The 25,456-nt window shown below is 41.9% G+C and overlaps 1 protein-coding gene across 1 annotated transcript in view; it reads left to right on the top strand.

Moving 5' to 3' along the window:
• Window positions 1-7,008: 7,008 nt before the first annotated feature.
• TXNRD3 (thioredoxin reductase 3) overlaps window positions 7,009-25,456 on the top strand; it is a 33,159-nt gene continuing 14,711 nt past the window's right edge. Inside the window, exons 1-4 of the mRNA XM_089521279.1 lie at window positions 7,009-7,255; window positions 20,689-20,749; window positions 23,792-23,901; window positions 25,161-25,280. Of these exons, the coding sequence (XP_089377405.1) occupies window positions 7,133-7,255; window positions 20,689-20,749; window positions 23,792-23,901; window positions 25,161-25,280 (414 nt within the window). The 5' untranslated portion in view covers window positions 7,009-7,132. The remainder of the gene's footprint in view (window positions 7,256-20,688; window positions 20,750-23,791; window positions 23,902-25,160; window positions 25,281-25,456) is intronic.

Below are 25,456 nucleotides of genomic sequence, written 5' to 3'. Positions count from 1 at the left end.
AAATTACAACTGTCAGTCTAGGAAAGTGATGTGCTGTTACCTAATTTTTGTTCATAGATCCCTTGTTTTAACACAGTCAACTATATAGGGAGGGCAAGAGTGGAGGGGGGGGAGGAGAATGTATCCTGATTTTCTAAAGTGGGTTTAATTCTGGTGTGGTATACTCTCCATCTATCTGATTTGACAGCTGCTTTTAAAATGTCCTGGTTTCTTTTTCCTCCTTTCTTTCCCCGCTTTGTCCTTGGCTTGCTTCAATTGCTGAAAACTGAATGCAAAGTGAACAAGTAGTTTACTCCTCAATTAATTCTTCAGTTCCCTCCCAGTGGTTTCAGGGGGGGGGGGGGGGAACCGGTGTGGCCTCTCCTCATTCATAACTTTTGCCATCTTGACTACATGTATTTCAGTTTTCATCAGTAATACATTGGAAAGTCTGAGGTGGGAATAAAGGTAAAGGTATTCCCCATTGGCAAGGTTGTCATATCAGACCATAGGGGGCAGTGCTCATCTATGTTACTACCCATATATACTCAACTATAAGTCGACCTCATGTATATGTCGAGGGCAGGTTTGGGTGCCAAAATTATGGATTTTGACATGACCCTTGGATAGGTCGAGGGTAGAATTTAGGGGCATATAACAAAGAATCTAAAGGATGAAGCAAAGCAAAACAATGTCAAATAACTTCCAAAATTTAAGCAGACATAAATCTTTGTGCTCACTCTTAAGGCTGGATGGATGAGAGAGTAGAGGGGGTCAGTGCTTTCAGGGCAGATTATACTCTTGACTTTCACCATGGGATGGTTCCTTCTTTTAAATAAGAGTTAAGATACAGTACTTACATTGACCCATGGATAAGTTGACTCCGGTTTTTGGGGTCAATTTTTTGACCTAAATTTCTAGACTTATACGAGTATATATAGTAAGCTGCAGAGCCAGCATTGTCAGAGACTACTCTGTGATCATGTGGCCAGCATGACTGCACAGAACATTATTAGCTTCCCACCGAAGTGGTATCTATCTACTTGCATTTGCATGCTTTTGAACTGCTAGGTTAGCAAAAGCTGGAACTAGTGATGGGGGCTCACCCCATCATGTGCCATCCGGTCTCGAACGTGCCTACCAAAGATTGAGTGTGGGCCTCTGGGGGGTCCAAAGCAGCCCTGAGACCTCCCTCTGCCCCCCACCAGTTCCTTAACACTCCCAAGTATTAACTGAAAAAAAGAGGAGTTGCCTGAAGAAAGCTAAACAATGGTGTTCCGATGCTGAAATAACAAGAAAAAGTATTTAAAGTTTTCTTGAAGTGATTGGGAGTGAAACAAAGTCACTTCACTCAAAATGGCATCCATGACAGGATGTTGCAGAACTCTTTGTTGTTTGTATTCAAGTCATTTCAGATTTCTGGTGACCCCTAAGGCAAACGTATCATTGGTTTCCCTGGCAAGATGTATTCAGAACTTTGTCATTGCCATCTTCTAAGGCTGAGAGTATGTGACTTGCCCAAGCTTACCCAGTGGGTTTCATGGTCGAGCTGGGAATACGAATCCTGGTTTCCAGAGTTGTAGTCCAACACTCAAACCACTACACCACACTGGCTCATGGGGAGTGGAAAACATGTGGAGCATGGCCATGCCTGGTTTCATGAAATAGCAGTTCCAAAAAGATTTCTGTAATCTGTCTTTGATTTGTGAAAAGAAAGCTCATCTTACATTTCTGAGAAACACCACCAACAAAAAGGCTGCAAGAAACAGGAAACCAGGTAGTGACTCAAAAAGAGAGAGACACATTTGCCATAATTTAGGATTCCTGATATAAAATAATTTGATACTTAATCTAGCACTTATTTCCATAGGAAAAATTGATCTTGAGTCACACAACACAAACATTTGGCATGTTCAGAGTGATGGCATTTGGAGATGTTCTGTGTTGTGTGCTCATTTTTTGGATTTAGAATAATCTTGTAAACTTGTTTATCCACTTCTGGAATGAGGTCACTGAACAGATATGCTTGATTTTGAAAATGATAAGAGATTCCACAGTTAAACATCTCATACAGGTTGAGTCTCTCTTACCCGAAATGCTTGCGACGAGAAGTGTTTTGGATTTTGGATTTTTTAATATATTTTAGTAATTTGCATACCATAATGAGATATATTGGTAAGCTTTAAAGTATTATAGAACACACACTCTTTACTATGCTATGAAAAATGGTGTACTTGTAGCATAGAAACTGATCTAAGATCCAAAACACACTGCATAAATAATCCAGTTTGAGACTGCTTTAACTGCCCTGGCTCAGTGCTATGGAATCCTGGAAATTGTTGTGTATTGTAGCACCAGAGCTCTCTGACAGAGAAGGCTAAATGTCTCAGAAAATTATAGTTCCCAGAATTCCCAAGCATTGAGCCAGGGCAGTTAAAGTGGTCCCAAAGTGGATTATTTCTGCAGTGCATTTTGGACCTATGTGCATCTAAGAAATCTATAAATTTCTAATGGCTGGACTTCTGTTAGTCTTTTAAATTTCTAATAGTTAGTCTTTCCCAACTTGGTTGTCTCCAGATGTTTTGGACTCCAACTCCCATTATCCCCAACCAGCATGGCCCATAAACTACAACTGTGTTGGCCACCAGGCCAAAAATGGCTGGAGGGTGTAAAACTCAGGAAATGCTGGTTCAAAACATGAAAGAAAAACAGGGAGGGCTGGAGTACAGTGCTTAATGAAGTGATTCACCATAATCAATGGAAGGAAGCAGTATGGGCCATTAAGCAACAATGCTGGATATAAGATTACAATTAATACAACACAGGATTATCCACAGGGTTTCTTGGATGCTTCAGCAACTTGCAAATAGAAACCAAATTACCCAGCAGCAATTTGGAGATATTCTGTGTTGTGTGTTCATTTTGTGCATATATTAAAATCTTGTAAACTTGTTTATCCACTTCTGGAATGAGGTCACTGAACAGATAAGTTTGATTTTGAAAATGATAAGAGATTCCACAGTTAAACATCCCATACAGGTTGCGTCTCCCTTTTCTGAAATGCTTGGGACCAGAAGTGTTTGGGATTTTGGATTCCTTTTTTAAAAAATTGAATTTTGGAATATTTGCATACTATATATTGGAGATGGGACCCAACTCTAAACACAAAATTCATTTATGCTTCATATGTACAGTACCTTAAACACATAGCCTGACGTTATTCTTGTGCATAAATATATAGGATTGAACTGCAAGAAGGCACTAGTACTGTATGTTTTATGAAAGTTAATTGTATTTTATTAAATTTATTGTACTGATAATATGCTATTGTTTTTATTGAATGTATTTGAAATGTTTTTATTGCTGGAATATTTTTTTTGTTGTAATCCTGCCTCGATACACAGGGAGAGGTGGGAAATAGAAATAAAATTTATTATTATTATTATGATTATTATTATTATTAGTTTGTACAATGTTTTGAATACTTTTGTGTATGAAACAAAAGTTTGTGTGCAATGAACCATCAGAAAGCAAAGGTGTTACTCTCTCAGCCATCCATGGAAAAAGCTTTGGATTTTGGAGTATTTTTTGCTTTCCAGAATTCTGGATGAGGGAGACCCAACCTGGACTTGAATATTTCTGTATGGTGTATTGTCCCTTTCAAAACATGTTCCTTCTGGGCAGGGGCATCACTAGGGGGGTGCAGGGCTTGTGGACTGTACTGGGCAACACCTAGGAGGAGATGAACATCTGGTGGGGCTGCAGCTCCTCCACCATCTTCCTCATCAGCAATGCTTTCCCAGTCTGACGTGGCTACTTGTGCATTGCCCCTCATCAGTGCTGCTTTCTGAGTCTGGCACGGATGCTTGTGCAGCAGGCACACCAGACTCAGAAAGAGTCCATTGGCACTACTTTCTGGGTTTGGCATGGCTACTTGGAAAGAATACCCCCTGCAGCTGCACCAGACCTGGAAAGCACCCGCTGCCAGGAGGTAGCAGCTTTGCCCATTATCACCATGGCAGAGTCAGCCTGGCTGGCAGATGTGAGTGGCTGGAGGATGTGCCAGCCAGGCAATGGCAGCGGTGTGTGTGTGTGTCTCAATTACCACACCAATATAACCTTAACCCTACTGACACCACTGCTTCTGGGTCAAGTAGACTGTTCCCCAGCCACAAGAATCTGTGAAGGAGAGGACTATGTGAGAATGGAGGAAGGTAAGTGACCAGGGTGCCCAGACGTCCTCCTCCTTTTGCGGGACATGTCCTACATTCCAGCCTTCTGTGAAGGAGGAATTCCAAAATGTACCCCCATGGCAACCTTTCTCTCTCAGGCTCAGGGGAAGGCAATGGCAAATCCTCCTCTGAAGAAATCTTGCCATGAAAACTGTTGGGAATTCAAGTTTTTCCTAAGGCTTCAGCCTTTGTTAAGGTAACAAAAATATCAAACTATCAAAGCCAAGCCTGTTAAGGCCTAGCTTTTAAATCAGCAGAGAAGCAGAAAAGTGTCTTTATCTAACAATGCTCCCTAAGGACTGAGCTGACTCAAAGACAACACAATTAGCGTGTAGTTTAAAACAAAACTTTACTAATGGCTTGAATCCACATGTGTATAGAGGCTACATCCTAACCTATCTAATGAATAGTTAGGTAAAAAAAGAAATCTTTATCTCACTGTCTTTCTGAAGAAAGTTGATATATAGAGTAGGGGAGAATCTCTCCTTTTTTGTGTGTGACAAAACTTCCTAAAGGAAGTAAGCTGAATCACATGAATTGTTTACCAAGTTACAAAGGTATTTATTGCCCCTCTGATTCAGCAGGACCAAATGGGATGTTTTAAAGAGGGAAGGCAGTAGAGTTTGCATGCAAGGGAAAACCCAACCTGTTTCCCCCAAAACAAGACATACCCATAAAATAAGCCATAGCAGGATTTCTAAGCACTTGCAAAATATAAGCCATACCCTGAAAATAAGACATAGTGATAGGCCTGGCGCAGAATGGAAGGGGGCAGAAAGGGAGTTGAAAGACTGGGGCCAATGGTTCTAAAGGAAATGGAGTCGCAAGAAATTCAGGATTGAATTCTGGGCTTGGAGAGTTATGATGATGTTCTGGAAGAAGACGGCAACTATATTTGAATAAATGTAGATTGTTGTACCATACTTAATAAAAATTAAGTCATCCCCTGGAAATAAGCCATAGTGTGTCTTCTTGAGGGAAAAAAATATAAGACAGTGTCTTGTTTATGGGGAAACATGGTATCTATCTGAGGAGGGGGAGAGAGAATGCAGTGATTTTCCAACAAAACCCCAGGGTGGGTTCGCCTGAGGGTGGTCATAAGTCAGGAAGGACTTGAAGGCACGCAACAACAGCAACAAACATGAGAATGGTTGTGTGTGTGTGTTAAACACTGGACTGCATGAGGAGGCAGTGGTGAAGGAACTAGACTTCCCTGGAGCACGCAGTCAACGGTTCTGGAGCCCCTTGAGCAAGACAAGGAGGAAAGGGCGGCGGAGGAGCCCTCCCTCAGACAGTGCCCCCAAGCCAGGCACTCTGCGGCCGGCACTGGCCTGCCTGGCTCACTTCTCTGAGGTGCTGCTCCATCCTTCCTTTCTCATTGTGTGGCCACCCCTCCGGCCAGCTCAGGCAAGGCAGAAACAGGCCGCCCTCTGTCAGCCCATCACCCTTCTTCCTCCCTCACAGCTTCCTCTCCTTGGTGAGGAGTGGCTTCCCCTCGCCAGGGTGCTCAGCCAGGTACACTCATATAGAGCTGCTATTCCACTTTAACTGCTCTGGCTGCCTCCTCCTGTTGCATTCTGGGACTTCAGAATCCTCAGCCAGGGAGCTCTTGGGCCTCACTGAACTACAAGCCTCAGAATGCAGAGCAGCCAGAGCAGTAGAAGAGGAATATAAGAGGGTACAGTGTGCCCTTACTTTACGCAGGGATCTGTTCTGGACTCCCCCGCGTAAAGCACATTCCGCCTATGCTTGAGCCCCGTTCAAATGGGGCTCATGCATGCAGCGGTGTGGCAGCACAGCAGTGCATGCCCGCCAAGGGTGCATTCCCCATTGTTTCCTATGGGACACACCACCCCTTCTCCCAACGCGACTTTCAGCGTATGCTGAAAGCTGCATATGACGCGGGCGCACTGTACTATAAGAGTGCATTAAGTAGAAAAGCAGTGCTACAAGAGTGTAGTGCGGTAATCTAGGAAGAAGTAGTGCTGCTAGTCTGTGGAATCAGTACGCAGAGAGATCTTGCAGCACCTTTGAGAATAACTGCAAGAAACTAGTTGGCAACATGAGCTTTCGTAGACTTTAGTCTACTTCCTCAGATGCTTTTGGTGGAGTGGAAGACAAGGACACATGTACATGCCATTTCTCATACCTATGGCATATATAAATGTGTGTGTGTGTGTATGTCTGTATAATGTCTGTATATGTCATATATGTGTGTGTCATATATATATATATATATATATATATACAGTATATAAAATGCTTTATATGTGTATGTCATATATGCGTGTGTGTGTATATGTCATATATGTGTGCCTGTATGTTGTATGTATTTGTCATATATGTGTCTCTGTATGTCATATATATGTGTGTGTCTGTATATGTCATATATATATGTGTGTGTGTGCTTGTATGACTGTCATATATATGTATATATGCCTAGCTTCCACTCCACCAAAAGCATATGAGGAAGTAGACTTAAGCCTAGGAAAGCTCATGCTGACAACGCAAAGCCAGGCCCCAGGGCCACCCGGACTAACCGCCCAATAGAGGGGGGGGGCGGAGAGGCTCGCGCTTGCAGGACCTAGAAAACCCGGCTTCGCCTCATCGCGCCCTCTCATTGGTCCGTTGGGGCTGGTCCCGCCTCCGGGGCCTCACCCGATTTGCCCGTCTGGAAAAAAGGAGGCGCGAGCGAGGTCTCGCCCCGCCCCTTTCCGGTTTAGAGCTGCTCTTTTCCTCCTCATTGGAGGAGCGGCGGAGTGTGTGGCTCTCTTGTCGTCCGTACTGCGCATGCGTGAAAGTGAGCGAGGCGTTGCTTCTCCCTCCGTCTCGCGCTGGAGGAGTCTCAGTAGCGGCTGTTTCTCCTTTCGTCCCTCTCTCCCTTCGCTGCGGCCGCCGCGTCGAGGCCGAAGAGCGAAGCCATGCCGCCCCCGGGCCAAGTCCGGATGCCGGACTGGGACGCGCTGAAGCTCCGCGTGCGGACCATGATCACCTCCCACCGGGTCATGATCTTCAGCAAGAGCTACTGCCCCTTCTGCCGGAAGGTAAGGCCCGGGCGGCGAGGGGAGGGGAGGGAAAGGAACAGCCGTGGCCCTGGCAACCGCCCCTCAGAGGGCAGAGAGAGGCCCTGATGTCAGGCCGGTCCCCCTGTCGCTTTCTAGGCCGCTTTGGCCCCGCATCCTCCCCCTCCCCGAGGGCCTGGAGCCTCCTCTCCAGCAGGGTCTCATTCCCGACACCCCCGACCCCGACGGGGACGTTTTGCGTCCATTTGGGGGTTGGCTACCCTGCTTTGTCCTCCTTGGTATGGAAGCCGAGAGGGGCCAAACTTTGTAACGAAGCTTCGACAACAGAATGAGTGGCTTCGGAAAGGGAAAGGCGCCGCAGAGAGATTCCGGGAGAGAGGGAGAGGGAAAGCTAATGCAGTCATAGAGTTGGAAGAGACCTCAAGGGCATCCAGTCCAACCCCATTCTGCCATGCAGGAAATCTCAATCAAAGCATCCCTGACAGATGGCCGTCCAGCCTCTGCTTAAAGGCCTCCAAGGAGGGAGACTCACTACACTCCAAGGAAGGAGTGTGTTCCACTGTCGGACAGCCCTTACTCTCAGGAAGTTCTTCCTAATGTTGAGGTGGAATCTCTTTTCCAGTAGCTTGCATCCATTGTTCCGGATCCTAGTCTCTGGAGCAGCAGAAAATAAGCTTGCTCCCTCCTCAATATGACATCCTTTCAAATATTTAAACAGGGCTATCATATCAGCTCTTAACCTTCTCTTCTCCAGTCCGACACCACTTTAATGGCTGTGGCTCCAGGCTGTGTGTGTGTTGTTTGGGGAGATGTCTAGGGGTAGCAATGTGTTGTTAGCCATATAGCAAACCCAGTAACATCCAAACAATGATGCCTTTATTGGGCCATAACCAAAATGCACAAGTACATGTCACAAGCTTTCAAAGTTACACCAGCTTCTTCATCAGGGAAACAGGAGAAAAGAATTGAAGATGTCAGTCATAGGCTTGCATTTTTTGTTTCTGCATCAAACCTACAGATCCCAGAATGCCACAGGATGGAGCCATGGCTGTTAAAGTGGTGTCAAATTGAATTACAGAGGGCCCTCTGCTCTTGCGAATTTGACTTTTAAGGGTTTGGTTATTCACGGAATGGATTAATACGTTTTTCTCTGCGCTGAAGGACCTGGAGATTCCTGGAGGGGACACTTCTTGAGGCATTTGGAGGCCCTCCACAGGCCAGTATTGACCACAGACTTGTGCTGGAGGACCTACAAATGCCTAGAGAAGTGTTATTGCTGTTTTTAACTTCCCTTGAGTCAATCCCACGCATGGATGAGACATCTCCAAGGTCTCTTCTCAGGTCTTGTGGTCTCCCTGATTGAGTAAAGCCATCAGACACTCAGTCTTCCTCTCTTTCTACAGCCCTCCACTTTTCCCAGCATTATTGTCTCTTCTAGTGGACCATGCCTTCTCAGGATGTGGCCAAGTATATTCTGCCTCAGAGACCCTTGCCCCTCTGGAGCTGCACCAGGAAAAAGAGACAGAGAAAATAAGAAAAACAAAACTAGATAAATCCACTTCTAGTTTTGAAAAACATTTTCAGAAACATGGTAATCTGTGGAACCTAGAACAGTTGTTGTTGTTAACCACCCTTGAGTCGATCTGGACCCATGGGGGCCGTGTGGATGAGACATCTCCAAGACCCCCAGTCCTCCACTGCTCTGCTTAGGCCCTGTAAATTCATACCCATGATCTCCCTAATAGAGTCCATCCATCTACATGCGGCTTTCCTCTCTTTCTACTTCCCTCCACCTTTCCTAACATTACTGTTCTTTTCATTGATTCATGTCTTCTCAAGATGTCTCCAAAGTAAAACAACCTTAGTTTTGCCATCTTGGCTTCCAGGGAGATTTCTGGCTTGATCTGTGCAAGGACCCATTTGTTTATCTTCTTGTTTGTCTTCACGGTATCCTCAGCAATCCTCTCCAGCACCACATCTCAAATGAGTTGATTTTCTTTCTGTCGGCATGCTTCACTTTCCAGATCTCTCATCTTGGGTTTATAAATTTGTTTTGTTTTGTTTTTATTTGTAGTTTTCCCACTTTCACAGGGGTCCTGCGCCCCTAACCCCAACCAATATGGAGGGCCCACTGTAATTCTGCAGCCAGAGTTTGGATTGAAGACAAGGTAGCCAGTCATAAGAGAGAACTGACTCTGGTTTCGGGAAGTGAATGCTCAAAAGTTCATGCATTCAATAAACCTATACTTATTATTGCTGTTTTTAAAAAATTGTCTCTGGCTGTCTCACAAAGCCTGATAAGGAGTCAGGCCATGTGTACCAGTACAAGCCCACCACAGTAATCCAGCCACAGGTCCACATTTAAGGGGGCTACCCTGAGGCCCAAATATCCACTCCAGGAAGGGATTAAGGGGGAAAATAATGGCAGGGTTGGAGTTCAGAGGCAAGCCTGGGGGAAAGGATTTTTCCCTAAGCTGGGTAGTATTTTAATTGCTTTCCTTCTGTGAGCCGCCTTTGGTCCCACTCTGGGACAAAGGCGGCATATAAATAAATTTATCCCATTGCCTGCAAGTGACTTCACTGCTGGATTACTTAACAGTTAATGTCTTACATGTTGCATTCTCTTTATGGCAATTGTATGGCAGTCTATAAATCTACTTCTCATCAAGTTCTTTGTGTGGAAATCAGTATTGACAGATGTTTCTCTTAGAGCTTTTGTTAGGATTTAGTTATCAGAAAAGTCACTTCCAGGACAAAACTTTGGTGTGCTGTCAGATTGCTTTCTTCATAGAAGCTTATAGGAATTCCAGGTTGTTGTTGTTATTTTTTCTCAGTTTGCAGTCTCCCAATTTTTTGTTTGGTTTCTTCCATCTTTTCTTTTCTTTTTTACCAGAGGAAAACTGTTAAAGAAAAACAACAGAATACTTGCATAATGCCTTTAAATTATGAGTAGTAGGAGTTTTCTATCTGGAAGCATTTTGTGGAAATGAAATGTGACTGAAGCCCATATCTAGGAAACAGAAATTAAACATTAATCATAAAATTATAGAACATGGTGGACTTGACTCTGGGACTTGTGGTTAATGGAGAAAATGGCAGATAATAACAACAGAGCGAGAGGCTTACACTTTGGATTGACCTTTCATAAGATTTGGCACCCATTTATTGAATACATCCAGCAAGATTTAGTCTCTAGACACCCCCCAATTTTAGCTAATTTTTTATGGAAAGATGTCTTTCAGGATCCCTGAACACACCTTTTATCTATAACTTTCAGGGCCTTACCTGGGTTATTGCCTGTATTTATTGTTGATTTGGTGTACTGTTTGTCATGTTTTGTTTTGGAATGTATTAATAAAATTTTAATTAAAAAATTATAGAACATGACCACATAGTCCAAAAAACCCACAAAAAGCTTTAGAAATTAAACACTTTCAGATTTGTTTTACAAGACATCTGGGCCCCTGATGAATAAAAATCTCAATTCAGTATTTATTTATTTATTTTATGGTATTTATACCCCATTCTTCAGCCCTAAAGGCTATCAGAGCGGCTTACAATTATTATATTTAATTAGACAGTTATGATTTTATTGTTTATTTACTGTATTTATACCTCACTCTTCGGCCATAAAAACTCCCAGAGCGGCTTATGATCATGGGTATAAACTAGTTGTGCTAGGCATTTAACCAATCTGCTACTCATTGGCAATGTGTTTGTATCTTTAGAAGCCATGTAAAATGTTTGCGGTGGGGGGTGGGTGGATGAGAAGGTGCAGTAATTGTGAGGAAAGAGGTAAAGATAATGGGGATTATGTATGAATTGAGTTTCCCCCTCTGTTAATGATGTTTATCATACTATGCTCTTAAAATGCTACTATTCCACTTTGACTCCTCTAGCTGCCTCCTGTTGCATTGTGGGATTTGCAGTTTTAAAGAGGGGTATTTAGAATTCTCAGGCAGAGAAGTTCTCTGCCTGAGAATTCTAAATACCCCTCCTTAAAACTGCCAATCCCAGAATGCAACAGGAGGCAGCTAGAGGAGTCAAAGTGGAATAGTAGCACTTTAAGAGTATAGTGTGATAAACATCAATGTTTCGTTTGCTGCGTCACTCGTGAACCACCCACACTGGAGCTGTTGAATAGAGGCTTCCTTGATGGAAATAGGGCAATTAAGAGCTGAGCAATCAATTATGGTTCCAGATTGTCTCTTGATATCTCATCACATGCTTGTGGCTGCAACTAATAGGCATGCTTTTAATTGAAGCAAATAAGCATGTGATTAAGAACACCTTGCATAAAAGTGTTGTGCAGAGCAACAAATCAGTTAGATAAGATGTTAGATTTCTTCTCTGATGTGGCTTTTACGCTTTCTGTTTTGCTGATGGAGATAGAAGTTCTGCTGTGTTAAAGAAAAGCAGGACCTAGGGATTTTAAACAGTCAGAAATGCTGCCTGTCTGTTGCCACTGAGCTTTCAGGTGTGGCTACTTTTTGCACTAATACTGTTACACAAAGGGAAAGCATAGGGGGAAAAAGAAGGAAACTAGGTGTCTTGAGTAAGTGCTCATTTCTGGTCTTGTATAACTCTTGCTCATAAGCTGCCCAACTCTGCATAAGGAGTCATAGCAGGCCGACACTAGGGAGGGAGCTCACAGCAAAAATGAGTCATTGCAGAGAGAGAGAGATTTGTAGAGGTTAAATGTGATGTGTTCTTGACCAGCTGACAGACTTGAATATGGAAAAGTATTAACTGGAGTATGCTGAATTCCCCTCATGTCACCACATAAGAGAACATGACAGTACCTATTTAAAGATGCGGAAGAAAAAGGGAATTAATTTATACAGGGGGAAAGGGGGCATTATTAGTTACTCAAAGTTGTAATCTCTTGTTCCCTGGAATGGTGCCATATGATAGATTACATTTTGTCTCCTGCCATTTCAAAGCAGAGGTGTGACCCTGGAGCAGGAACACTGATCTTGGTATCTCCTCCCTGCCCTTGTGTCCTTACCTTTCTGCTGTTGGAAAGATGGAAAGCAAGCAAGTTGGGACCTGAGGAAGGTAAAGTAGACTCTGCAAGTAATATCCAAAGTAGTTTCAATCTCATATCATAGAATCATAGAGTTGGAAGAGAACGCACGGGCCATCCAGTCCAACCCCCTGCCATGCAGGAAATCCAAATCAAAGCATCCCCAGTAGATGGCCATCTAGCCTCTGCTTAAAGACCTCCAAGGAAGGAGACTCCACTACACTCTGAGGGAGTGTGTTCCACTGTCGAACAGCCCTTACTGTCAGGACGTTCTTCCTAATGTTGAGGTGGAATCTCTTTTCCTGTAGCTTGCATCCATTGTTCCAGGTCCTGTTCTCTGGAGCAGCAGAAAACAAGCTTGCTCTCTCCTCAATATGACATCCTTTCAAATATTTAAACAGGGCTATCATATCACCTCTTAACCTTCTCTTCTCCATATTCCCATCACTGGGGAGAGGGGGCTTAGAACAACTCAAAAGATAACTGAATGACTGCCTCTCAAGCTTTCTGATGTGTGAAAACCAGCATTTGTTCCCGGACTCGCTAGAAAAGACAATAATGCTAGGAAAAGTGGAAGGTGCCAGGTGGTTAGACTGAATCAGGGAGGTAATGGACCTGAACTTGCAGGATCTAAACAGAGCAGTTGAGGAAAGGGGGTCTTGGGAAAGGCTCATTCACAGTGCCAGCATGAGTCGAGGTTGGCTCAAGGGCAGCTAACAATAAAAGCCAGAGACCAGTATCCCATTTCTGTCCATTGGCTATATGTAGTTGTGGAGGGGGCCGGCGCTCCTGCAGTGTGGTTAAGGCTTTTTGGATCCATGATGACTTCCAGTTGAACACAAACAGACACGCAGACCAACAAGGTGCAGTGCACCTCAACCAAACTTTAATGAGGTAGTAAACTTCACTCCTCTTCACAAAGGAAAATGTCCGTCTCGGTTTGGGCCAAGTTGCAGCACTCGTCCAACTCTATGTCCTTCACCAGCAGCCGAAAGGAGAGGCTGCATTCCCTCACCAAGTCTCTTCTCCTACATGAAGGCTTTCTCTGCTAGTACGAGCTCCTCTCCGGAGGGTGCAGTCTGTGCTCCCACCTTTCTCCTTGCAGGTCCCATCAGGTCCCTTCCAGATTGGTCGGCTGCAGTCTACCAGGCCCCAACCAGAGCTCCCATAGTCATCACCCAAGCTGCCTTCCCACTGGGGGTCAGCAAATTCCACTGCTTGATGAGGCCCGACCTGAGGGCGCCCGTGGGCAGATGGCAGGCTAATAGGGCACCCAACCCGTAGGGAGCTTCTAATGACCTGCACTCTCCCTTTCCCATCCGTCTCTCCACACCCCCATCCTCCGCGTGCTCTCCTCCTCTCGAATGCCTCCCCCTCCTTCCTTATAAGGGCCCTGAGGTCCTCCCCTCTGTGGTTGACTCTCCCTCTCATCTTTCCGCCTGTGCTGCCTTTTCTCCCCCCTCTCCTTCCTCCCTCTGGTGCCTCCCCGGGTCTTCCTGCCCGCCTGCCTTCTCCCTCGCCCGCTCAACCCGAACCTCCTCCTGCATCACCTTTTCACAATAGTTCTTTCTTTCCTGGAAACTTGTCATAGAAGAGCAAGCAATGACTTGGGGACCAGCACCATCCACAGACTACCACTTTCAGTGGCATCGATCTAAATATATCCTTCCCATTGTTACTTGAGCTGCAAATTAAGCTCTTTGTCCATTCAGCTACATGGGCTTCCTGGAAAACTTGAGATCAGATTTGATTCCAGTACCAATCAGAATTTAGCCCCTTTTTTGTTTATTTATAAAAAGTACATAGTGATTTTATTTGCTTTGTTGTTATTACTAAGCTTTATTTATAAAGCTCTGCAGATTTACACAGCACTGTATATAATCAATTAAAAATGGATAAAAAGTAAAATAAACCTGCCAGTGGCATACATTTTAAGAAAAGCAATTAAAAGTAATACATATTGATATATATTGAAAGTTCAAAGCAATAAAATATAGCTAACAAATGAAAATAAGCATAAGATAGCAATCATGTAATGTATGGGAATGCTTCTCTAAACAGTATTGTCTTCAATTCAGTTTAAAGCTGGTTAAAAAGGTGATGAACCATGCTTGTGCGGGAAAGAGATTCCAGAAGTGGGGGGCAGCAAGTGAAAAGGGGCAGATCTGAACAAGTGAAAATCCTTTGTCTGGGACAGCAGTCCTTCATTACCAGATTGGAGGCTGTGATTGGGAAGGTAAGGAGAAACTAACTCCAGCAAATAAAGAGGGGCCAGACCGTGCAGAACTTTAAAAGTCACCATCAGAAGTTTATAATGAATACAGAAAGGGAGGGGGAGCAAATGAAGGGATGACAATAAAGGAAAAATGTGATCAAAGCAGTGAGCAGACATGATGATATGTGCCGCTGAATGCTGAACAGAAATTAAAGGACAGAGGTGAGAAGAGGAAGGCCCGTCAGAAGGAGATTGCAGACATTTTTTAAGAATTGGGAGGGAAGTACATTTGCAATGCAATGCCCTTTAGGTCTTCCCAGAAATAAGCCCCACTTACTTCAGTGGTACTTACTTTCAGGTAGATATGTGTAAGACTGTATCCTCAGGGTCTTTTTAAAGTTACACAAACAAATGTATTATCAGAATACTTACAAATATTTTAATACTTATTTCAGTGCCACATGTTTCCATTGTGTCTGAAGATAAATAAAAAGTGAATTCACTGAATAATAACATTAATCATATAAAGCCTGAAAGAATTATAGAAAATAAGATATTTTGTAGGTATAGTTACCTTTGAGGGAGGATATAATTAGAACATCATTCCATTTGAATGGAGTTAATATTCAGTGTAGAATAAATAAAACAGTGAGTTGGATTCAGATTAAGTCATGCTAAGAGGAACCCCATTGAAATTAACAGGATTCACTTAAATCCATTTTTTAAAATATGTTTTATTCTAAGCATGATTCAAGACTGGATACAGTTTTATATTTCTAATGGTTAATGTGCTTTCCAGCCTTCAAATGGCAAATCTTTCTCCGGTCTTTTCAAGTTTCATTGTGATTCTTCCTATCCTCTTAATCTAAAAACTGCTGCAACTAAAGGCAGGGTGTTGACAGGGAGCACAGTGTTGACATGTGGATAATGGCCACTATTTAAACTTCCTTTGCAAAGCTGTTCAAGCGTAGCTTTGAATAAATGATACACTATCTTTAGAATTTAAAAGATATGAGATTTATCTTGATTTCAATTAAGGAAAATATCTAGCTTGATTGAGTTACTTGGCTCCGTTGGCTTGGCTGTATATTGTATGTATATTGTAAAAACACTGGATTGTGTAGGTTGATTGGGAGATTGTTATGGTTGGCCTTCAAGAAGGGTTGGCCTCGATATCAAAAATTTTTTTACACTTTGAGCAGTAATATTATAGGCAGTAGCAGGACTTCACAGCTCAACATCCTAAGCCATTTGGCACATTTGTTTGTAAGCTGTGCATCTTGATGGGAAGGTAGTGATGGGATTTAGCTTCTGTGCTCAATTGCTGAAAATCTACAAACTGGAAAAACCTGTTTCATTTTTTCCCCAAAAATAAAAAAGTCATAAAGGGCAAGCTGCTTATTCTAATGACTACTGCATTCTTATTGTCTGAGATAGAAATGGTCAGGAAAAAGGACACTTACAATTGAAATGCTTTAAGTCTGCGGAAAAATTCCCAAAAATGTACATGACATTTGACAGCAGTCTTTTAGTATGCTTTTACATAGAATATTGCATATCTGCATATAAATATGCATATGTAAACATAATAAAATACCAGGCCAGTTTAATGTTTGTTACAAAATCCTAATGGATTTAATGAAATATCAGAAATGGGAGCCAGCTAGTTTGCTTCACTTTCTAAAGGTAGATTAACTGGTTTGGAGAAGCAACAGTGTACAAGAACTGTTTTAGGAGATAGGTTGTCACTTCTGGCTCTGTTAAATAATGTTTTACAGATTAGGGTTGTACAGTTCAACTGTCAAATGATTCCTTGGAACATGTTTACAATACAGCTATTATTTAATGCTGGCCTTGAGTTTGTAGTCCAAGTTGTACTGAAGAATTGAAAGAAGTTCCCATCCATTTAGTGAGCATCACACATTTGTTACCACCCTGAGAAGAGTTGAGAAGAAAAGGGAAGTTGCTAGAGCAAGGCTGAGCAAGATTGGCCCTCCAGATGATGTTGGACTGCAGGTCAACAACATTTGGAGGCTTGCACTTTGACTGCTTGTGAACTAGAGCATATGACTGAAGCTAAACCATGGCTGTGTGTACTGTGGTTTCACAGTGTTGATGGGAGTATTCCACCAGGTTTAGCTCCAGTTTTGTTAGCATCTGACCCTTTCCATGCTACGTGACACAGTAGTGTCAGATTAGGGTACTGAAAAATTTATAGCAGAACACCTTTAACATCACTTTTTAAAAATCACTTCAAAATAAATACACTTGTTAAACTATCATTAAAATATCTAAGACAGCTTTGAATATTATCTTGCGGAGCCCCAGAGGAAAGTAACAACTGGTAAATCATTCAGCATAACAAAAAGAAATTTGAAAATTGAGCAACACATCATAACATTCAATAATATTCTCACTTTTCAAACATCTTTGTTCTGCTCTATTGCCAAACAAATCTCCAGGGAATCTTTCCTTCATAAAATAATGTTGGTTTATATGTTAATGAACTCTACCATCCTTCTGTTGAAGGAAAAGATTACACTGACTTGTGAAAAGTACAGTAATCTTGATCACTGTTCATTTTTCATCAGTTACCATACATCAGTGAGCAAAACTACCACAAGGTTCATAGATAGCTCATATCCTTTGGCATGTATCTTTGCTCTACTTTGTTTTTCTGCTTATTTATCTTGTGCTAGAAATATTGGGTTACAATTATTCAGAGTTTTAAAATTAATCCCTCTCCCTCCAGCTAGCAAACATTTTATTGTGGTAGTAGCTTCTCTGTTTTGACAATTCATTCTACTTGCATACCTTACATGATGGGTTTTCTTCTTCATAGAGCACACATGAAGATATTTTGGTATCATCTTGAGTTTCATCCCTGAAGATTTATGTAATTAAGAGACAGGTACACTGGCTATAACAGGAACTGAGAACTAGGTTTTGATTTGAAGTAGGAGATTATTGCTGTTTGGAGAGGCATTCTGGGGCTCGATAGACGGGTGGCTCAACGCTGCCCGTTTTTGCCCCAGGTGGAGGCTGTGGCAACCAGATGCTGCGGCTTCCGGAACGATGAAAAGGAACACTTTCTGTGTCCCCCAAAGGGGTGCTATTGGTGTGCTTGCATGCCATGATGATGCTCCTTGTGCATAGCACCGTTTGGGCGCTGCACCCAAGGGACATCATCATGGCATGCCCTATGTGTATGAGTGCGTGCCAAGATGGCCCCCAGGCGGCAGAACTAGGGCTTGGAGCATGTGAATGCTCAGTCCTAGTTCAGCCCTAGTTTGCCTGCAGGCTGGCACAAAGTGCCAGTCTGTACATGCTCTTTCACAAAAGCAGAGGGGTGTGGGGCTTCTTTCCACATGCTTCCATGTTGCAAGGTGTTTTCACAGCAATTTTCAGGCAGTTTTTTAAAAAATACATTAGGGGCCTGAAAGGCAGGCATGGACGCAGAGTCAGGACCTAGCGTCCTCACAAAACATACCTGACTGCCCCTGCCCCCCGGGCGCCCTGATATCACGCACCACTTGGGACAGTGCTGGGCATCATGACCCACCTCCGGCACTGCATTTAGAAGATGCAGCGCCGAAGAAGTGCCATATAACTGGCCGTCGTGGCTATGGCACCCTTTCGAGGGCTGAAAAGGAGCCATTTTTTGCAGCTCCTTTCTGCACCCTTGAAAGACCAGATTGGGGCTGCAGTGTGAGGTTGCCACAGTTCCAATCCGGGTAGGAAAAGGGCGGGTAGAAGCCGCCCTTTTGGGGCCATTTGTTGAGACCCTAGGATGATTTATGCAAAATCTGTGCAATAAAGCCAAATTAGCTTTTTCTTGATCTTAACATAACAAACTAAATTTGTTCACTTCCAGGGTCTTGGAAAAGTACTGCCAATGGTACAAAAAATGATTCTCGACTATATTTAGAGTAACTCTTAAATCTTATGTATATGCTTATGTATTTCTTTTTACATAATTCCTGTCTTGTAGCATTTGTTTGTTTGTTTTAAATAAATGATTGCCATTTAACATTAGCTGTTACTGGTAATTTTATACAAGAGAGAGCTACTTAGTGGCTGTCCCCAGGCTCTGGAACTCCCGTTACAGAGAGGTATATGCTATACTGCACTGACATACATTTTTGCAAATTACTAAGATGTGGTAATAGTTTACTTGATATTTAGCTTTCTTTTCCTGTTACTGTGACATTTTCTGTGCCAATGAGAATAGATAAAACAAGGATTGTAAAGCTGCCTTGGATCCCATCCCAGGGGAAAGGTGGTGTATAAACCCAATTAAAAATATTATATACTTGGGGTGTTTATGTGTATATTGCTGTTAAAGTGGCTTGTCGACTCATGGCAACCCCATGAATTTCATAGGGTTTTCTTAGGCTAGCAGTACTCAGAGGTGTTTTTGCCTGTTTATTTCTCTGAACAGCACCTGGTATTCATTGGTAGTCTCCCAGCCAAGTACAGTGGGCCCTTCCCTTGTGTGGGGGATCCATTCCAGAACCTCCCCACTGCACAAGGGAGATACCATGTATGGTGGAGCTCCATTAAAAACAATGGGGCTCATGTCTGCGGTGTGTGTGCCATTGCTTCCTCCGGAAGTCTCTGGAACAGCAGAAAACAAGCTTGTTCCCTCTTCAGTATGACATCCCTTCATATATTTAAACAGGGCTATCATATCACCTCTTAACCTTCTCCTCTCCAGGCTAAACATCCCCAGTTCCATAAGTCGTTCCTCATAGGGCATGGTTTCCAGGCCCTTCACCATTTTAGTCACCCTCCTTTGGACACGCTCCAGTTTCTCAGCGCCCTTTTTGAATTGTGGTGCCCAGAACTGGAGACAGTATTTCAGGTGGGGCCTGACCAAAGCAGAATAGAGTGGCACTATTACTTCCCTAGATCTAGACACTATACGTCTATTGATGCAGCCTAAAATTGCATTAGCCCTTTTAGCTGCCGCATCACATTGTTGACTCATGTTCAATTTGTGGTCAACTTGGACTCCTAGATCCCTTTCAAATGTAGTTTCGTTCAGCTGGGTGCCCCCCATCCTATATATGTGCATTTCATTTTTCCATCCTAAGTGTAGTACTTTACATTTCTCCGTGTTGAATTTCATTTTGTTAGCTTTGGCCCAGCTTTCTAGTCTATTCAGGTCATTTTGAATTTTGATCCTGTCCTCTGGAGTATTAGCTACTCTTCCTAATTTGGTGTCATCTGCAAATTTGAACATGAGTCAACTGCGATGCGAGGAATAGTGCCTATATATCTCTAGGTTCATGCCTTTCTGAGTTGGGATTCCCTGACTGTTGCTCATGTACGCTGGCTGAGAAGACATTTAGACAAAAATCTCTAGTGGGACTCAATTTGGGGAAAGGTAGTCATAGCATATCTCTGCTAAAATGTGACACACAAACTGCTGTAGGAAGCTGTAGTGATACCAGTGCCTGTGAAGGTGAACAAATAGTTCCTTCCAAATTCCTACTAGATAGTTTTATTTTTTTTTTATGTTTAATCTTTTTTTATAGGTTGATCACTCTTTTTATCACTGGGGGGAGGGTTGGGGTTTTGGGGTTTTTTAATTGTAATTTTTAATTGTTTGATGTTTTATTTATACTGTTGGAATCTACTTTGATTCCTTTGTAAAAAAGTAGAATACAAATAATAATAATAATAATTATTGTTGTTGTTGTTAGTAGTAGTATAATAAATAAAGGCTTGAATGTATTTGATTTACAGTGTAACCTAGTAAATGTCTACTCAGAAGTAATTTCTATTGACTGGAGTCAGAGTTAAACAGTAAGACTTTATTACCCCCTTTGAGGGTGATACTGCAAATTTAGTTATTTTTGCATAGACCATAGCAACCAAATAAAAGGATACGTTCCTATTCTAAATTTGTGCAAAATAGTCTTTGGTCTGACATTCCTAAAAGGGAAAGAAAATAAAGTTGTAGTCCCCTACACGATGTATCTTAAGATCTCATATTTACCATTTTCAACAAAGTAAAATTATATCATAAGGAATAAAAATGCACCTTTGATCTTTAAGAGCCATAAAAGTTCCATTTTTATGTCTTTATGAGTACCCAGATTGTTGGGGGCAATTAGCTTACAGTTGTAAACCGCTTAGACACCGTTAGTTCAGTATGAAGTGCTATATAAATGAAGCTTTTTTGTTTGTTTTTTAATCTTTTTGCAGGTACAAGATCTCTTTCATTCTTTGGCAGTCGAATATAGTGTTCTAGAACTTGACAAGACTGGTAAGTGACCTAATATGTCACAAAACTTCATGAGGAAATTGCTGAGGCATTGGAAAGAATACAGAATTCTGATACAGAAGGATGCATAGAATCCTGAAACAGGCATTTTAAGATTAATAGGGAAATAAATACTGAATTAAGTAGCAAGTATTTCAAACCAGTACTACTGATGGCCAGTCCTGGAAATTTGTTAGAACATTCTGTGCGTTCTTAGCCTGTTCTGTATTGAACTTGTTTATTTGGTGAGATTATTAAAATTTACAACTTATTTCTTTGTGTGCTTATTTAGAAGTAAATTCTACTGTGTTCTTTGGGGAACATGTCCATAATGTGACTACATTTTTGATTGTACAGAGCTGTCACATAGAATTTAAGGTATTCTGGTCACATAATGGCCAACCATTGTGGGAAGGCCCTCAGGGCAGAGATGAACACATTGTCTTTTACCTGTAATTTCACGGTGTTAAAAGGAAAGAATAGGACAAAAAGAAAATTAGCAATAAGTAACCAAAGGCAATGGTGCGATTTGATGTGTACTGAGATTTTGTTTGTTTGTTTCTGTACTTTCATTTATGGTGTTTTTTTGTTTCTTATTTCTACCCCCCCCCCCCCCTTGGCAAACTTGGGTCAAAATGCAGGCTTGATTTTTTAAAATGAGGTTATATTTGGATGAAAAGTCTACAATTGATGTTGTTTCAAGTACAGAATTAAAATTATGTACTCCTTAACAGAAGTTAAAAAGCCAAGCTGTCAGAACAAGCATGATCTTGTCTTTTATATAAATTCCCAGTGTTGTGACTAACCATGAGGCTTAGCAAAATCCACTTGAACTACATTTATCTGCCCTTAGGCTTTGGTTTCTGTCAACTCATAATTAGATTATTTTGTGTTGAATTAAGACTTCAGCCCCAAAAGATACTGTATTGGTTAATAAGTAGTCTGTTTTAATAGGTATTATCCCAGAACAACACATTTACAGTGGGCCCTTGGTATCTGTTGGGGTTTGGTTCCAGAACTTCCTGTGGATACCAAAATTCATGGATATTCAAGTCCCAATATATACACAGTGGCATAGTAAAATGGTGCCCCTTATATAAAATAGCAAAACCAGGGTTTGCTTTTTGGCGTTTATATATTTTTTGGTCTATTTTCAAGTTGTGGATAGTTGAATCCGTGAATAAAGAATCTGTGGATATGAAGGGATGACTTCTGTGTCCAGTACTCAAACTACTATACCATACTAGCTTTCTCAATAAGATTTATTTATCAATGAAGCATTTTGAGAGTGCTGTAGTGGTTTGAGTGTTGAACTAGGACCCTGGGAGACAAGTTTTTAAATCCCTACTCAGCCATGGAAACCTACCTCAGGACCTTGGAAAAGCCAGCCTCAGAGGAAGGCAAAGGCAAATCCCCTCTGAACAAATCTTGCCAAGAAAACCCAGTGATAGATTCACAATAAGGTCATCCTAAATCAAAAACGACTTGAAGGCCAACAACAACAAAGCATCGTGCTTCATAACTACTATGTGGGAACATTTACAGATTCCTAGCTTATTATGACACTCACAGTGGGAGTTACTGCCTTTTTTAAGGGCAAGAATTCTTAATTGTGGGTCAGTGGATTCCTGGGCTAGGGATGGGCTGCTACAGTAGATTCAAAGACCAATTTTCTGTCTCTGCAGCCCTCTATGGGCAGCATTGGCTGCCAAAAATAGACATACATATACGCACACATGTGGATGTGATTGGAAGTCCCCTTATAGTTCTGAAAAATAGGTGATTTAAATGGTGCAGAAAGGGCCTGGCAGTTATTTAAAAAGCAATTTCCTATTCCTGGAGGCATGGTTCTGGAGGGTCAAGGGTGGTAAAGCATCCTTACAACCTGAATGTGGCCCCAGGATTTCACGTTTCCCACTTCTGCTTGAGGATGTTCATTGATAAGCTCCAGGGAATCAGATGAACCAGATGCAAAACAAAAATGTTCTTTGACTTTCTGTGGAGAGGATTCCATTGGCCTGTTACAGACAGCCAAAATAAAGCTGCTTCGAGTCACAGTGGAGGTATGGTGTTTCAATGATGCATGTGTCCTAAGAGTCCAGAAGTCACACCAAAGCCACACTCCAGTCTGGAGCGTGGCTTTGGTGTGGCTTCTGGACTCTTAGGGCGCATGCATCATTGAAACACCATACCTCCAAAGTGACTCAAAGCAGCTTTATTTTGGCTGTCTGTAACAGGCCCTAGATTCTATAGTTTCTTAAAGGACCTTGTGACCCAGGAAGATGAACACATTTTATTTGTGATAATCTTTGATGGACTGTAGTCAGTTCTTCACATTCTTTTTACAAAGTAACCTGTGGTCCATGAAAATTTTTGACAAATAAAGTATACTAATTCTTAAGTAGCCACACAACTTTTTGCTGCACAGAATAACATGTTTTAGATTCATGCCTTTCAAATTAAGGTAAGCTGTTCTGAATCCTAATGATGGTTAATACAGGACTGGAAAATCCTTGGCTGCTGGTTTTGTTGGCACTGCAGTTCCCAGTTTCCTTCACCTTTAGCAAGGGCTACAGGGACATACATATGATTTAAGAATCTGCTTTATTCAGAAAACTAAGCATAAAGTAACTTATGATTTAGCATGTTGCAGTCAGGAATTTGGTAAAATGTTATGCAGTATTTAATCTCATTTCTTCTTCATGGCTGTGCCAGAGGCGGGAGTATGCAAGCTGAAGGTGTAGCGTTAAATCCAAATGCAACCGGTCTGAAGATGTTCCACATGATATTTTGTATTTTGGTATTTGTTATTTTCCCAAATTCTCTTGTATTTGGCCTTTGTATAAGTCAAGTCAGTTCTCTACATTTCCTTAAGAAACATAAAAGCTTCCGTTGCAATTTAGGGAAATGCTGGGTTGAATCCATTTGAATCATTGTAGTGATTGCAACTGTTTCTGCTCCTTGATTTATTGTTAATCTTTATTGCGAGTTGCATTTTAGTGAACATTATCATTGTAAACATAATTTTCCCTTTATTGTCTCCAGATGAAGGACCCAGCATCCAGGAAATGTTACTAGAATTGACCGGCCAAAGAACTGTTCCCAATGTGTTTGTAAATGGAACTCATGTGGGTGGATGTGATCAGACTTTTCAGGTAATCTTGCACTTCCTCCTCTTTGGCATTGTAATAAGATCATAACTCTGCTTTTATAACTAGCTTCTCCAATCAATAGCACTTTTGCAACCTCTTAATTATACAATGTAGTGCTGAACTGTTCTAACTTAATTATGTATTTATCTACCACTGTGTTTCAGTATGAGGTTTCTTTTTAATAAGGCAGCAAATACAGCTAGTATAATTCCTTTAGTAGAGAAGTTTGTACTCTTGGTATGTACAACACTGATAAACCTAGTCCAAAGCATTCTGTACAAGCTGTAGCTTCTGGATCACCTTTATAAGGACAGCCTCATATATAGCTTACGAGTGTATAGACTACTGTACCCAAGCTACCTATCCAAGAACTGCTGCACCTGGTGTACCAGTCAATGTTGGTAAAAGGCACTCTGAACCATCGATATCACCTAAGCTTCCAGAAAGAAAGACTGATCCAGGACTATGCCCAGGCTGTATATCTGAGTTTTCAGAGGGGGTGGAACCCCATTCACAAGGATTGCCAGGATTCAGTCTCAGTTTATTCACAACTACATCACACACTGGTCCAGGATCTGCATGACTGCATCTCATTCAGATGTGATAGAGAAATATTGCTGGATGTTGTCAGCCCACTGATGATATTTTGCTCCAAATCTCTTGAAGATTGTTCATATTCATAATTGTCATGATAATTATATAATTACTAAATAGCCATGGGGGATACATTAGAATCCTGTAACTAACACCTATTGCACAGTTGCGAGGAGTCTAGGGAACAGTCTCTGAATGCCAATTTTTAGAACCTACAGTGTAGGTAGGAGCAAAACCACAGTGCTCTCAGTCCACAAAGGATACAGTCAATAGTCAATGGTATCAGTAGCCACAGACAAATCAAACAAGAGCAACCAGTTTGTTTACCTCTCTCCATAATGGTAATCCAGCAGGGCGACAAAGGAGGATAACAGGAAGAACAAGTGGAGACATCAGAACTTGGTAGTGGACACTCTTTCCCCTGTATTCCCCTTCCTGTTTCAGAGCATCCCCTAATCCTCTGAAGAGAATGGTAACATGTGTAGGGAGCTGTAGGGCAAAAAAAAAGTCCATTAAGATTTGCCCTCTTACATTTTCAAAGGCAGTTTCTTGAACAAAATACCTTCCATGAATGGAAGAAGAGCATTGGGTGCAATTCAGTGCCATGAGTTTGGCTTCATGAGACTAATGAAATACACTAATCTTTGTATCTTGTATTCTTATTATAGGCTTACCATAGTGGGTTATTGCAGAAGCTTTTAGGGGAAGGCAAGGGTGAAGAAATGGAAGTCTATGACTATGACCTAATTGTTATTGGTGGTGGTTCTGGTGGACTCGCATGTTCCAAGGTATGATTTCTGCTAATAAGTGTTGAGCACACTGAACATTTGTTGCAGTTTGTTTTAAAACTGCCTTTAATGTTTTTGTCCAATTTATCATATACCAGTAGTAATTGCACCGCAGGAAAAAGCTTCTTGTTTAATCTTTTTTTTTTTAAAGCAAAAAGGGCTGCAGAAGCTTGGGA

This window comes from Sceloporus occidentalis, unplaced genomic scaffold (genome assembly GCF_023333645.1).
Source record: "Sceloporus occidentalis isolate IW3139 unplaced genomic scaffold, rSceOcc1.0.p SCAF_1, whole genome shotgun sequence".
Lineage (NCBI taxonomy): Eukaryota > Metazoa > Chordata > Lepidosauria > Squamata > Phrynosomatidae > Sceloporus > Sceloporus occidentalis.
Note: the sequence above shows the minus strand (reverse complement) of the source record. Positions and strands in the feature narration are given on the sequence as shown.